The sequence below is a fragment of the Protobothrops mucrosquamatus genome, unplaced genomic scaffold (assembly GCF_001527695.2).
Source record: "Protobothrops mucrosquamatus isolate PMUCROS unplaced genomic scaffold, P.Mucros_1.0 scaffold1795, whole genome shotgun sequence".
Lineage (NCBI taxonomy): Eukaryota > Metazoa > Chordata > Lepidosauria > Squamata > Viperidae > Protobothrops > Protobothrops mucrosquamatus.
Window position 1 is genome coordinate 354,669 of NW_015387933.1, and position 13,689 is coordinate 368,357.

Consider the following 13,689-nt stretch of genomic DNA (forward strand, 5'->3'; position numbering starts at 1 on the left):
ATCCCAGAAATTTTCCCTTAATACAACCTCATGGAATTGGCAGTTGGGCAGCTGTGCTGAATGTTGCCAACTCCTTCTTTCTAATCATCTTTCCTCCAAGGAGAGCTATTATTAAGTAGTTAGAAAGAATTCCAGAAGCCATGTTCTGTAATGCTTTTCCTACTTTGTTATTATTTCCAAAGCAAGAAATTACATAAAGGACCAGGGACTCTCCCAAGCCTGAACAGACTTAGGATGAGAGAAGATACAAAAATAAATACTGAACTAAAACAATGTCCCCAGTTATCCAATATCAAAGACTTGATATTACTTGGCTCTGTGGATGAATTGAGTATAGAAATAGACTATACATAGATGATTGCAATGAAGTGACATCCAGGGAAAAAATGGCAAAGGTAGCTTGATGAAAAGCAGAGCCAACAGAATTTAGAGCCAGCAAGGAGCCCAGATGTTTGATAATTCCTGTCCAAACAAGGAAAGGATTTGAGATTACCCACAAGTGTCCAGTCTGCTGCTTCTCACAAGGAATACGCAAGAACGTGGTATCTGGAGGGTTTACAGCTTTGGGAATAGCTATCTTGTTGAAAATGCAGTTATCACTTTGAAAGGACCCGGGGTTCTTCCTGTTCTAAGGAAGTACTAAGCAGATGCTTCCTTTTCTAATAACTTTTTGAAATTGCTTATTAACTGTTTTTTTTCTTAGTAACCTTGAGATCAATATATTTTATAGCATCAAGTAAGTTTTCTGAAATCTTTAGTGAAAGCAGTTTTAAATGTGACTTAAATTTCTTTTGAATAAATAGCAAAAGTATGACTGGAAATTTTATTTTAGAAAGTTACAAATGGAGTAAGGGTCCAGATAAATTCCAAATAGGATTTTGGAATTAATTATAAAAAATCCTTCCCAAAGGGAAAATGCATTTGTTTTGAATTATTTTTTAAAAAGGATAATAAGATAAAAACTTGGACACTAAAGGGAACTAGAAGGAGCTAAAGACTACAATTAAGGAAAATGATCACTCAATCTTGACTTACAAACAGAGAATGAAGCAAAATATTTTAACATTGGGCATATTGTAGAAAATTGTTGAACAATGGACCCAGAGGTTAATTTTAAGAGTGTCTGCTTCTATACATAGACTATGCTTAAAAGTATTTATGGAAAAAGACCCAATTTTACCTAATAAGACTGATACTAATTTGAAAGTAGACTTAAAAATGACAGGCTTTAAGAATGATAGGGAAATTGGATGTTATATTGGACATAAGAAGATTGGCTGATGTCTTAATAATAATTAAAAGGGATGTGTAAATAATAAACAAAGAGACTGATCTGAGTAATTTTCCTTTATTGGATTTACAAAAGAGGTGTGTAAAAACTTTAAAGAATTTTATGGAAGACATAAAGAAAAATTGAAAAGCAATCAAGTTCTTCAACATTATTTCCAGGGATAAAGTTTAAGATTGTTAAAAGAAAAGAAAGGAATGCAAAATTGGTTTACTTGATCAGGGTTAATATGAATATGTTGTTATCTGAAACCTTTAATGGATTTTTTGGTGTCATCAGAACTGAAATAAGTTTTTATGGATTTGTTTATAGATAAGAGATAGGATATGGAAAGGAGAGATTTTGTATTTTAAGAAATTGTTTATACTTGTTGTGATGGAGGAAACCATTTTTATATATTTATTTTCTTTTTCTTACAATATTTTAATTTTTCTGTATCTTCTATTTTTTCTTTTTTAAGTGTATTAACTTTTATTATTGTAATTTTTAATAAAATTGAAATGAAATGTACCTGTCTTTTATTGAATATTATATACATACAAACTGATAATCCATTATTTATACTATTTGTCATGTAATTGCATTGCTACTCTTTTAAAATTATTTTTAATTCATTTTTATTGATTTTTCCTGTTTTATTTAATTAAAAAAATAAACGAAACAAAACTTCATTTTTAAAAAAAGTGCCTCATAAGTGTAACTTTTAAAGCTGTGCTTGAAATATGTTTTCTTCATAAACTATCTGTGTCACCCTACATAAACAGAGGCACACACAAACATGGTGGCTAATATTTGTTAGTACAATTTCATTAAAATAAAATAAAACTTTTGCAATCATTTTGTATAAAGTTGATAGCAATCACAGATAATAAAACCAAATGTAGTCTGCTGAAGGCTAGCACTGCAGGATTTATAAATGAACATTGTAAAATATTACTTTGAGTCAGAATAATTATTTTGAATTTTTGAATTAAAATAGAAAATAAAATGTATTTTTAAATATCTAAATATGTCACAAGGAAGACTGCAAACTAACACAAAAATTACTTCATATAAAAATTAGCACATCCTGAGGCCTTTGAAAAAGTCCCCCTTCTGTGGAAGCAATAACAATTCACTTGGAAGTATCTATTATTATTGTGCATTCTTTACTATCATCAACAATTTTAGTATCAGCATCTTAAATGTTCTTTGGGAAATACTTCTCATATCTTTTTAAAGATTGAATTGCAATTGTTAAACTTTCATCTGATATCACTGCAAATCTGCATGTGTTAGCTTTTTATTGGCAGAAGAACAAGCAACATCTCCATGGAAATGTAACTTCAACATTGATCTGCTAAACCAAAAATCTTCACTTTTCAAATGTAAGTATTTTAGAGCTTTAGCTTTTTATTTTGTTGCTGTTTATATATAGCAATTGTAAACCCCTTATGCATTACATTGTTTAACTTCATGTACCATCTGCCTAAAGGCTTGCTTATATTCAGCACCTAATCATGAAAGAGAAAATGATAGTGCCATTGCTTTTTCCATCAAAAGTGCTTTTTCCATCATTCAAGTAATAGCTAGCACTATATTTTGTATAGGTGATAATTCAAGGATTTACCGGAGCTAGCTCTGTCTTTTTCCCCCCCATTAGATTCACAGGCCATGTTCTGTTAAATCATAATGCTTTTATCTGTACACTTAAAAATAAAAAAAAATATTTTAAGCATTAATCTGCATGGGGAAAAAAAGAATCAGTTTAATCAGTACAGTGTTATTTGCCTGTTAATTATTTTTATTCCCCTCCTCCCTTCCCAGCAAACATTGCCATCAGAAGGAAAAAATAACAACAGCTTCTCACTTCCTAGTAGGATAATGGGAGTAAAAGAGCGGAGGTGTGATTTCATGATCACAGCAAGCTGTGTTTTATTCAGAATTTTAACTATAATGTTCAAAAAGTGTTCTGTAACCACATGGAAACCATGGCATGGGGAACAGATTGTAGGAGGGAGATTGTGAGGTGGGCTAAGGAGAAAATATATTAAAAGAAATCAGAAAGTATTTTTGCTTATGTAATGTGACCACAATGCAGCTCTGATTTTATACTCAGATAAAAAGCACTGTGGATAATGAAATATTCTGTCTTCTTATCATTCTCCAAAAAGGGATGATTTATATTATATGTCCAGTATTGGAAAAATATTGGGAATATCTAGTATTGGAAAATTGAAATACAGCAATATTCCATGCAGTAAAGGGAAAATGTGGTCATAAGACTAGAATATATAAATTCACTCCTACTTGCCTTAAGCCCTACAGAAATTGTTGCAGTGTCTTTTTAATGCAGTCAGTTTGGGGCTATTATCTGAGATTAAAAAATCAGAAACAGTTTAAGTAAAGGAAAAGAAATCCATACTGATTAAAGAATATTCTGATTCATAAGATGTAGCTCAAACATGTCCTACTTAACAGATCTAGTACTTCACTAGTACAAGAGTTTTACATTTTTGCTGGACATTTGAAATGATCTTATGTATCAAGATGATTAATTCTAGGCTTCTAAGATGATTTTGCAAACACTGCAAAGATGGGTAGAATATTTTTATATGTACAAGAGGCAAGACTGATACAACCACTAGGCAAGGTTAGACTGTTATATAAGGGAAATTAACTTGCTTCATTATAATATTGATTTAATTTTAAATTAATTAAATTAAATTAAATTAATTTTCATTTCCTAGATCTGTATATGTACTAAGAATCTGCATTTCTAAAAATTTTGCAATGCAGTTTACAACTCAAAAATATACAATAAACTTACATTAAATAAAATTACTTGCAAAAATGAAGAATGCTTTTTGAAACATAAATACTAAAAAATTGCATAATTACAGACAAAAGTGTTCCAAAATCTGTATTGGAAGAGTTAATTGCACGAGTTTTCAGGTGAGTAAATTGGTATTTACGATTTTAAAGGCTAGAAATTATATGTATCTGTTTTCTATTCCTCATAATCTATTAGTCTGGTTTGAGCAAAAAGCTTTGCTAACAGTATTAAAACAAAAATTGCTTTAATTTTAATAAAAACCAAATTAATTAAAGTTTTTAATATGTGAACAAAAAAGAAAGATTACTTTCAATTTAAACAATGTACTTCAATAGAAACATTAAAGAAAGACAATTGTCACCATTATCCTGCAGAAAAATAAAAAAAGTCAGGGATAGCTAGGTATAGTTAACAGGAATTTCCACCACCTGAGCATTAACCTTTTTGGGAATGCCTACCACTTTATCCAATATCTATGCCAACTGATGGCAATGGGAGTAGAACAAAGTCTCAGATGTAGATGATGAGCTTCATGTGCATTTGTCTTTTCATGTAACAGGGAATCATAGCACGTAATACACATTATTTACCCAAACTGTAATTTAGACAACATCTTAACATATCAACTGATAACACAGACACACTCCTACTCATTTCCATAAATGGTGGTCCAGAAATCTCACCATCTGATCATTTTTGAATTTGTATCCTATAATAATAATAATAATTAAAACAGACTTACTTGAGGGTTGTGAGCTCTGTAAGTGATGGCTGGGTGGCCTTAAGATAGCTCTCTCTGCGCGCAGCAATCTTTGGAGATGCCTTTGGGCTAGTGTCTGAGTCTCCACTGTCATCATCTCCCATGGCTTTAATGTAGCTGCCACTACGCATTCGCCGACAAGGAATCTCTTCATTTTTGCCATGAGGAGTATATCCAGACCATTCATCTTGAGGAACCTATAATGCAAAATCTTTTCAGTTCGCTCAAAGAACACTGATGCTAAATCCAAGCTTATCAAATTCTCCCAGAAGCAATGTAGGGTTGGGGGAAGCCAAAGCTGATTCTGTGATTATATCAAGGTATATTATACCATGAAGTAATTTCTTTGCAATAGTCATTGCAAATGAACTGCTTAAACTGTTCAGCAGAATACGCATATCTAATAAGATTCTTATAAATGAAGCATCAAGCTTTCATTCTGCATTACTGAAGCTTTTGTATGCAAACCTGACCATATCCCCAAACTTCTCTGATGGACAAAGTGACAAAGAGGCATAATCTATTTCTCAAAACTGTTTTGGCTTGTACTTTTTGTAGAGACGTACCACTATCTTCTTCAGGATTCAGCTTTTTTGAACTATTAAAATGGGGATTTTATCAAAAGACTAATGGGCTACATAAACATGGTACTGTGACTTGTCTAAAATTAAAATTTCTAGGACCAATCTGGGTCAGTCACCAGGACCAGAGATTTAGTCTTCTGAGCTTTTGGACTCTTGCTGGAGCCCATCCTCAGGGAACTTCTCTCCAGCAAGAGTCCAAAAGCTTGGAAATCTAAACCTCTTGTCCCGATGACTGACCCAGTTTGGATTCTGCAACATTTTCCTGGAACACGTATATTCACCTTCATTTGTTAAGATTTCTAGCTGGTCTTGGACTTGCTGATTAAGTTTATAATTATAATATAGAATTTTATCAGTCTGGATTTATTAATTCAGAAATTTCCAGATTCATTGAAGATTTACAATTAATGTGATTCAAACGTTCAGAAGGAATATGTTGGGTTTCATCTGATGAAATTAAATATTAGAAAAAATAAATCAAAAATAAGAAATTCCTAACAGTAATCAGTAAACATATTCCAGAATCCCACTCTTCCGGATACTGATCTACTCATGCCTGTTACAATAATACCGATGTGTATCTACAGGTAGTTGTCAGGTTACAATAACAACTGGCAATAGAATTTCCATCTCTAAACAATGTGGGCATAAAGCACTATGTCATGTAATTTCACTACTCAGCTATGACAATTCCAGCAATCCCAGTTGCCATGGTATCCTCACAACCACAAAGGTCATTAAATGGAAAGTAATGGGAGTTCAAGGCAAGCTGGACAGTGGCTGAGAGCTGTGGGTGAGAGTTATGGAGGGTGAGTGCAGGGGAAAGGTGCTATGAAATACATGTGAGTGTGCAGTGTTGCAGGCAATAAGTGTGTATGTCAACACTGCAAATACTCTATATTCTTGCTTTGACAATATGCAGAACTGTCTGGTATTTTTATAGTTAAATCAGGCAACAGTGAAAGCCCGGGGAAAAGAAACCGGAAGTAAATCACATCTTCCAAGTTAATTGGAAGATGTGAACCATGACCCCAAAATAGAGGCAGGGAAAAATGCTTAGAATGTATGTACAACGGAAAAGGATCCAGATCTAAGCATTTCCACCATGCCGTACTGACGTCTCTGTAACCTTAATAAATGCTTTTAGGAAAAAATATGCCTGAAAGTCCTTTTAAGTGTTTTGTTAATCAGACACATGACAGTGTATGTGTCACGGTTAGTGAAAAAACAGTGGGAGGGGGAATGACTTTCAATCTCTTGCTGGTTTCTCAATTGACTTTTCTTGGGGTAAGCCAGCAGGGAAGGTTACAGTGACCATGGGACACTGCAACGATTATAACAATTATAACAATGAACCAATTGCCAAGTGCTCAAATTATGATTATGTGATTGCGGGGATACTGCAATGTCTGCAACTTTATGGATTGGTAAATAGTCACGCTCATTCTGTGCCACTGTAACTTTGAATGGTCACTGAAACATTGTACCCCTAGGACTACTCATATAAGGTAAATTCTTACAGGATAAGATACCATTTACTGAGAATATACCACTTCCTTTGCATTTCTGTTGATTGATAGGATTGAAGAAACAATTTAAATGTAAAACACATTTTCTTTGATAGACTTTGATAGGTCGTATCCATAAAAGTAGGAAAAGATAAAACATGGATCTCAATATTGTGATCTCACAGTACAAATTCAAAGTTGTGGAGCTCTGTCAGTTGGGCATATTTATAGTAAGCTGCAGAAATCTCTGTCAATAGATTCAATAAATTTATTTTCCTATCCCCATGCATGGAACATCAACCCAAGGATAGATCCCAAAATGGCATTTAGAGTATGACACAAATATCAATATAATGAGTACGTGCAATTCATTACTTGAATGACCCTGGCAAAGAAAGTTACTCTTACTGATCCAAATGCAGAACAATTCAGTTTTTTTTTTTTAAAAAAAAACACCAACATTGGAAAATAGGAAAGTGGTACTCCCTTATCTTACAAATCCAACAATCTATACACTTCACGAGCAACCTAGCAAGAGAGTTGCTATATTAGTGTGATGTAATTCTGGACAATACAGCATTCTAAAGGTTTATGAACACATTTCATTAAAAATGGTTTAATATACAACTTTAATGTATAAATTGAATAGCCTGAAGACCCAGGCAGGAAGTATTAATTCCAAAAAAGCATCAATATAACATTCTGAGATCTTACTTGCTGTTTTACTGTTATGGTTGAAGACAGTAATTGCTTCCTTTGCATCATATCTATATTATGCTTTTCCAAAATAAAGCAGGGAGCCAATAGTGGTTAAAGCATCAGGCTAGAAACTGAGGGAGCGTAAGGTTAAGTCCTGCCTTATGCACAAAGCCAGCTTGGGCAATCTTGGGCCAGTCACTTTCCCTCAGTTCTCGGAAGGAGGCAATGGCAAACTAATTCTGAAAAACCGTCCCAAGAAAACTGCAGGGATTTGTCCAGGCAGTCAGTGAGAATCAGACACAATTGGACAGAAGCAAAAACAAACAAACAAACAAAAAAGCATTCTGCATCAGTAAACAGCTGAATTTTGTAAAATAAGTTCTTTGTATACTTTTTAAAAGTATGTATATGGAGAATCTCAGCCATCCAGGTCATGGTTTCCCAAAGGTGCTTTTTCAAGAGGCAACTGAACTTTCTTGTTTTTGTTTGAAGACATTTTGCTTCTCATCCAAGAAGCTTCTTGTGTTATAGTTCTGGCTAATGAAACACTTCAAAGAACTTCCAGGCATTGACATCTTGGATGAGAAGCGAAACGTCTTCAAAGTTTTTAAAAGTATATTTCTAACCTTTAAGCTTTAACTTACTATACATCACTTTTCTCCATAGCCACAAGTGTTGACTACAATGTGTAAAAATATTTTCCCCAAAATAGCTTTCATTCCTGTTTTATCCTTGACTTGAATTTTACAGCAAAATAACAGTAACACAAATGAAAGACTTAACCCTTTAATTGTTTTTTTAAACATATTTTTTTTAAAGAAAATTCATTTATTCAGTACTTTACCTTGGAACAAGCAGCAGAAACCAATGCAACCAAGTTAGATGGAGATTCTACAGCAGTGTTTTTCAACCTTGGCAATTTGAAAATGTGGACTTCAATTCCCAAAATTCCCTAGCCACTATGATTACCTGGGGAATTCTAGTAGCTGAAGTCCACACATCTTGAAATTGTCAAAGTTGAGAAACACTATTCTATAGTGTCCCAGGTGCCAAATCAACAATTTACTTGTTTTCCTGGTTGGGCACTGGAGTTGGTGAAACAAGGTATAGAAGATCTTAAAGTCATTTCTACTAGTATGCCAAATATTCTATGAGTGTAATTCGGAAATAAATCTCCATTTGGTTATCAATGACAGACACTCGCAGATACAGAACTTTTATTATACACATTAGAAAACCACAACATTACATTACTTTTTGACATAATTGTCATTCAAATTGAGGCACTTGTAATAATGTCTTACAGGATTTGAAATTCCTTAGTAGTAGTTGCTCAGCGCCAAATCTGGGCTATAGGGGGTGATCAAAAACATCTCAACGGAACTGCTTCAAAAGTTCTTGGGTGCATCTAGCAGTGTGCAGGCAAACATTATCATGAACCAACACCACACTGGTGCCATAGAAAATCCCGCCAAATGTGAAAATGCCAAAGGAATACTGCTAGTGAAGTTTATGGAGTGTGGTTTATGGAGCATCAATACAGAAGTCTACTGTAAAACATTAAGAAAACTCAGATGAGCCATCTATAACAAGTGTTGGGCTTGCTGACTTCCAGTGTGGTGTTGGTTCACAATAATGCTCGCCCCCTATAGCTCAGATTTGGTGCCGAGCGACTATTACTAAGGAATTTCAAATCTTGTAAGACGTTATGACAAGTTCCTCAATTTGAACGGCAATTATGTTGAAAAGTAATGTAATTTTCTAGTTTTCTAATGTGTATAATAAAAGTTCTGTATCTGCAAGTGTCTGTCATTGATAACCAAACGGAAGTTTATTTCCAAATTGCCTTCGTATTTTGAGGAATGTTCTGGACCCATTTTGAGACTGGTCTATTTTTGAAACAGTCAGAATGACCGAAATACTCAGAGGTCATTTCTCTATGCAGATTTTAGTTAATCCAATATCTTCCTCTTTCCCCAACCTTGTCTCTCCACAGAGTTCTAGAAAGAAATAAAAAGAAACCCCTATCCTAGAATTGATTTTTTTTGGTGTGGGATTTAATTTGATTGCTATAAACACTAGAGATGACTACTGAAAAAACCATTAGGACAAATGAGTAAATCTATTATTTAACACAAGTTGAATTTGTTTAAGACTGTAATTCTATTTCTGGAATGTATCAGTATCATCTTCCGAAGTTAATTACATATATGGTGATCTTCTTTCCCTTTTCATCCTCGTAAACCTTGTAAGATATATAAATTGAGACAAAATGAGAGAGACGGGAGAAAATGACCATCCTAAGAACTCCGTGGCAGAGCAGTAATTTGAAATTGGCACCCTCTGGTTCTAGCCCAACAGTCTAAGCATTATCCCACACAGGATCACTGAACCATGAATGAAATTAAGCCAACCTACAAAGCAAGACAACTATTTTTTTCTCCATGAGGAATTGAAAGACTGAAAGGAAAAAACAAATGATGATACATTTTTTTTTATTTCAAATGTCAATATTATTCATCTTATTACAAAATTATTTTAATCACTTAAAAAAATTGAAATAAATCTGTATTTCTTAGGAGTTTAGAACAAATACAAATTTCTTACAGTTTGGTTTATGAAATCCATACAGTGTTTGGCTGCAAGTACACAATCTAATTCAAATAAAGTATTTAATAAAATAAACATAGGTCATCATTTTCTCTATCTCCCTCCAAAATAAAATTTCTCTAATATAAATGTTTCTATCATGTATGTATACTAAATGATTTATTATATTCTTAGCAAGGAATTCACTACTGTTTATTATCTATTATATTTTCTGAAATATATAACAGATAAATTATATTTTTAATATATTTTTAATATTGTAATAACATTGATTAATATATTGAGTATGATATCCTTTTTTCTATAATTCACTTTGAATTAAGCTGATAAATAAAATGATGAACTGCACAGTACATCCTTCTGAGTAAACTGTAGGCTTTTTGTATTGTTTCAATACAATTCTAGTCCTAAATAAAGCAAAATAATAATAAACCAACAATGAAAGTAAAATAGCATAATAATTTGTGCAAGAACATTCCTTAAACATCTCAACCGCAGCTGAAATATAAATACGTACATCATACATTCTTCTAAAATAGATTCTCTTCTCTGATTTTTTTTTGCGGGGGGGGGAGGAGGGAATTATCTTTTATAATTTCTATGATCTTACCTTGTATGGTGAAAAAGCAAATAGACTTGTTTTGTAGCATAACAAGTTCATTATTCATATCAGTTCTGCTATACTTTAGTGCAGCTGGGAACATTTAAGCTTCTTTTGGGCTTCGTGACGGCAAATCTGAGTTTGAAAATAAACAGGAGGTCTAGGAAGGAGGAGTGGTTGGCTATCACTCACCACAGGAGAGCAAGTAGAACTTTCTATTAATATGCAAATATTTAAAGGAAGTGAAATTACACTATTGAAGAACAATGACTAATGATTGCTTAGTATAGATTTTCAAATCAATGCCTTTTAGGATTTATTATGGATTTTATACGTGCTATTCAATATTATTTAGTTGTTGACTTTGTTGTTGCTGAAATCTATACATCTAGAGAGTCATTCTACAAAATAAAAGGTAACATTGTGCTTATTCCTAAAGACTGCATGTTAAAGCAGATTTTTAACTTATATTAACTATTAAACAGATGTTAATATGTGAATGAATGTCATCTCTAAAAAAGGTATTTGAGATTCTGAGAATAACAGATTGAATGTTGTTTGATCTAGTAATCCCTTCCCTTCCCTCAACCATGTGTTTGTATTGGAAACAAACCATACTTGTCCTGTCTATAGGATAGGCTGTACTAGAGGTTAAACATATTTGTTTTTGTTTTGTAGTTTTTTTGGGGGGAAGGGCAGTGTAGTAGAATGAGTGGCAGAACCTGTGGCCAGAGTTAAAAGAGGGATCAGTCTAGAACCCCTACGTAGTCACAAGCAAACTAAGTCCAATTTCCCTTTAATTTTGTTGACTCTTTTTTAATCCCAACTGTTAGTTGAGAAGATTCTTGTGCATAGGTATGATAGGGAGATTGCATACATGCATATTTTTACTTATTTTACATGAAGTTATGGAATAAAAATGTGATATAACAATAAAAAAGCTGTTATAATATCTGAATTTATGTTAATTATGTAATTTAAAAAATATTTGCCATGGAATCTCTTATGACAAAGCTCATGTGGTCAACTAAAGCAAATAAGTTTGAAAAGGAATTGGTCTTAAAAATGAATGATTAAACATTATAGTTAATACAAATCTTTCACCTCTTCAGAATCAATATTACATATGAGACTATGGGCGACAATTTCATTTATAAAAATGCTCCTTTCAGATATAGCTTCTATATCTGCACATATACAGTGCTTTTTTTCTATTATGAAACCAAAAAGTGAAAAACCAAGCTGAGTTGTGCAGTTCTTAAATGTTATTTTATAATTTGGAATTATGGAATCTTAGATTTTCACAGTAATTAAAAAAGGGGAGAAAGAATAATTTACAAAACAAGTTTGTCTGCTCATAATAACTTAGGACAGAATGAAAAAAGGTCAATAAATATCACTGCTTTCATCAAAGCCACCCTCATAAAATCTATATGAAGTGCTATGGAACACCCACACCATATTTGCAGTTTTGTTTTCAGTCATTCTATCAAAATAGAATATTTCTGGTCATAGAAAAAATAAGAAAGTAAAATACAAAATGCCAACTTTATCTGGATGATTTATGAACTGCCATGAACCATGCATATAGCACACCCGAAATTAGTCTGGATGCAGTCAAAATTATTCAGACTGTTCCCATTAAAAGCTCTTTTAATATTATGAATATTATTATCTTGTACCTTTCCAGGATTCTCATTATTGTAAAGTCGTTATCTATTTCAGTGACCCCCAACCTTCTGGGCGCAAGGTACTGGTTCCATGGAGAAAGGTTTTTTCCACGGACCAATGGGGGTGTGATTTCATGTGCTGCCTGCATCCTGCGGATGGGGCTTTGCTTGTTTGGATGGTCCGGTTTTTGACATGCTGCAGACTGGTGCTGGTCCATGGACCGGGGGTTGGAGACACCTAACCTATTTGATATACCACTATTTTCTTAATGTTAGACCTGTTTAGGTTTAAACATCTGGAAAGCTTTCAAAATGTTTTCTTCTTTCCAGCAAATCTGAGGATATCCTTTTAATAAGGAGCCTGCATGCTGGTTATATAATATGTAACATCTTACCTTCTACAGTCTTGTTTTATATATTCCTACTGTTTTAATGGGTTTGCAAAATGTTTTAATTCCTGGTTTTATTATATGCAGCTTAGAGTTCCTTCAGATGAGATGGGTAATTACTTAAATTTTACAAGCAAATAAATAAATAAAATGTATCTATTTTCCATTTTTGTATATTCAAATTCAATTAAGAAACTAAGAAGAAATTTCCTAACGGTGAGAACTAGTGGAATGGCTTGCTTTCACAAATTGTGGGTATTCCATCATTGAAGGCTTTTAAGAAGAGACTGTATAGCCATTTGTCTGAAATAGTATAAGATTTGCTGTTCGAGCAGGGGGTTGGACTAGAACAGAGGTCCCCAACCTTTTGGGCACTAGGGACCGGTTCCATAGAGAGAGGTTTTTCCATGGAGTAGAGGGTGCATGGTTTTGTGTGCTGCCTGCATCTCACGGATGGAGTTTTGCTTGTTTGTGTGGCCCATTTGCTGGCATGTCGTGGCTCGGTACTGGTCCGTAGACCGGGGCTTGGGGACTCCTGGACTAGAAGGTCTCTAAGGTCCCTTCCAACTCTATTATTCTATGTTCTATGTTATAATATTTATTTTTCTTCTCGGCTTGGATTTTAAGCTCCCCGACACTCCCCATTTTCCACTTCCCATACCTTGAGTCTCAAAAGGCTTTTTTTGCATTCCCACTGGGTCCTCCCAGCCTTAGGCCTGATTCCCATCCTACCAGGCAAAACACTCTTCTCACCATATTTTTGTC

General features: G+C 33.6%; 1 protein-coding gene across 1 annotated transcript in view; it reads right to left on the bottom strand.

Moving 5' to 3' along the window:
• DLGAP1 (DLG associated protein 1) overlaps window positions 1-13,689 on the bottom strand; it is an 88,861-nt gene that overhangs the window by 62,630 nt on the left and 12,542 nt on the right. Inside the window, exon 2 of the mRNA XM_015823193.1 lies at window positions 4,846-5,060. Coding sequence (XP_015678679.1) covers window positions 4,846-5,060 — 215 coding nt within the window. The remainder of the gene's footprint in view (window positions 1-4,845; window positions 5,061-13,689) is intronic.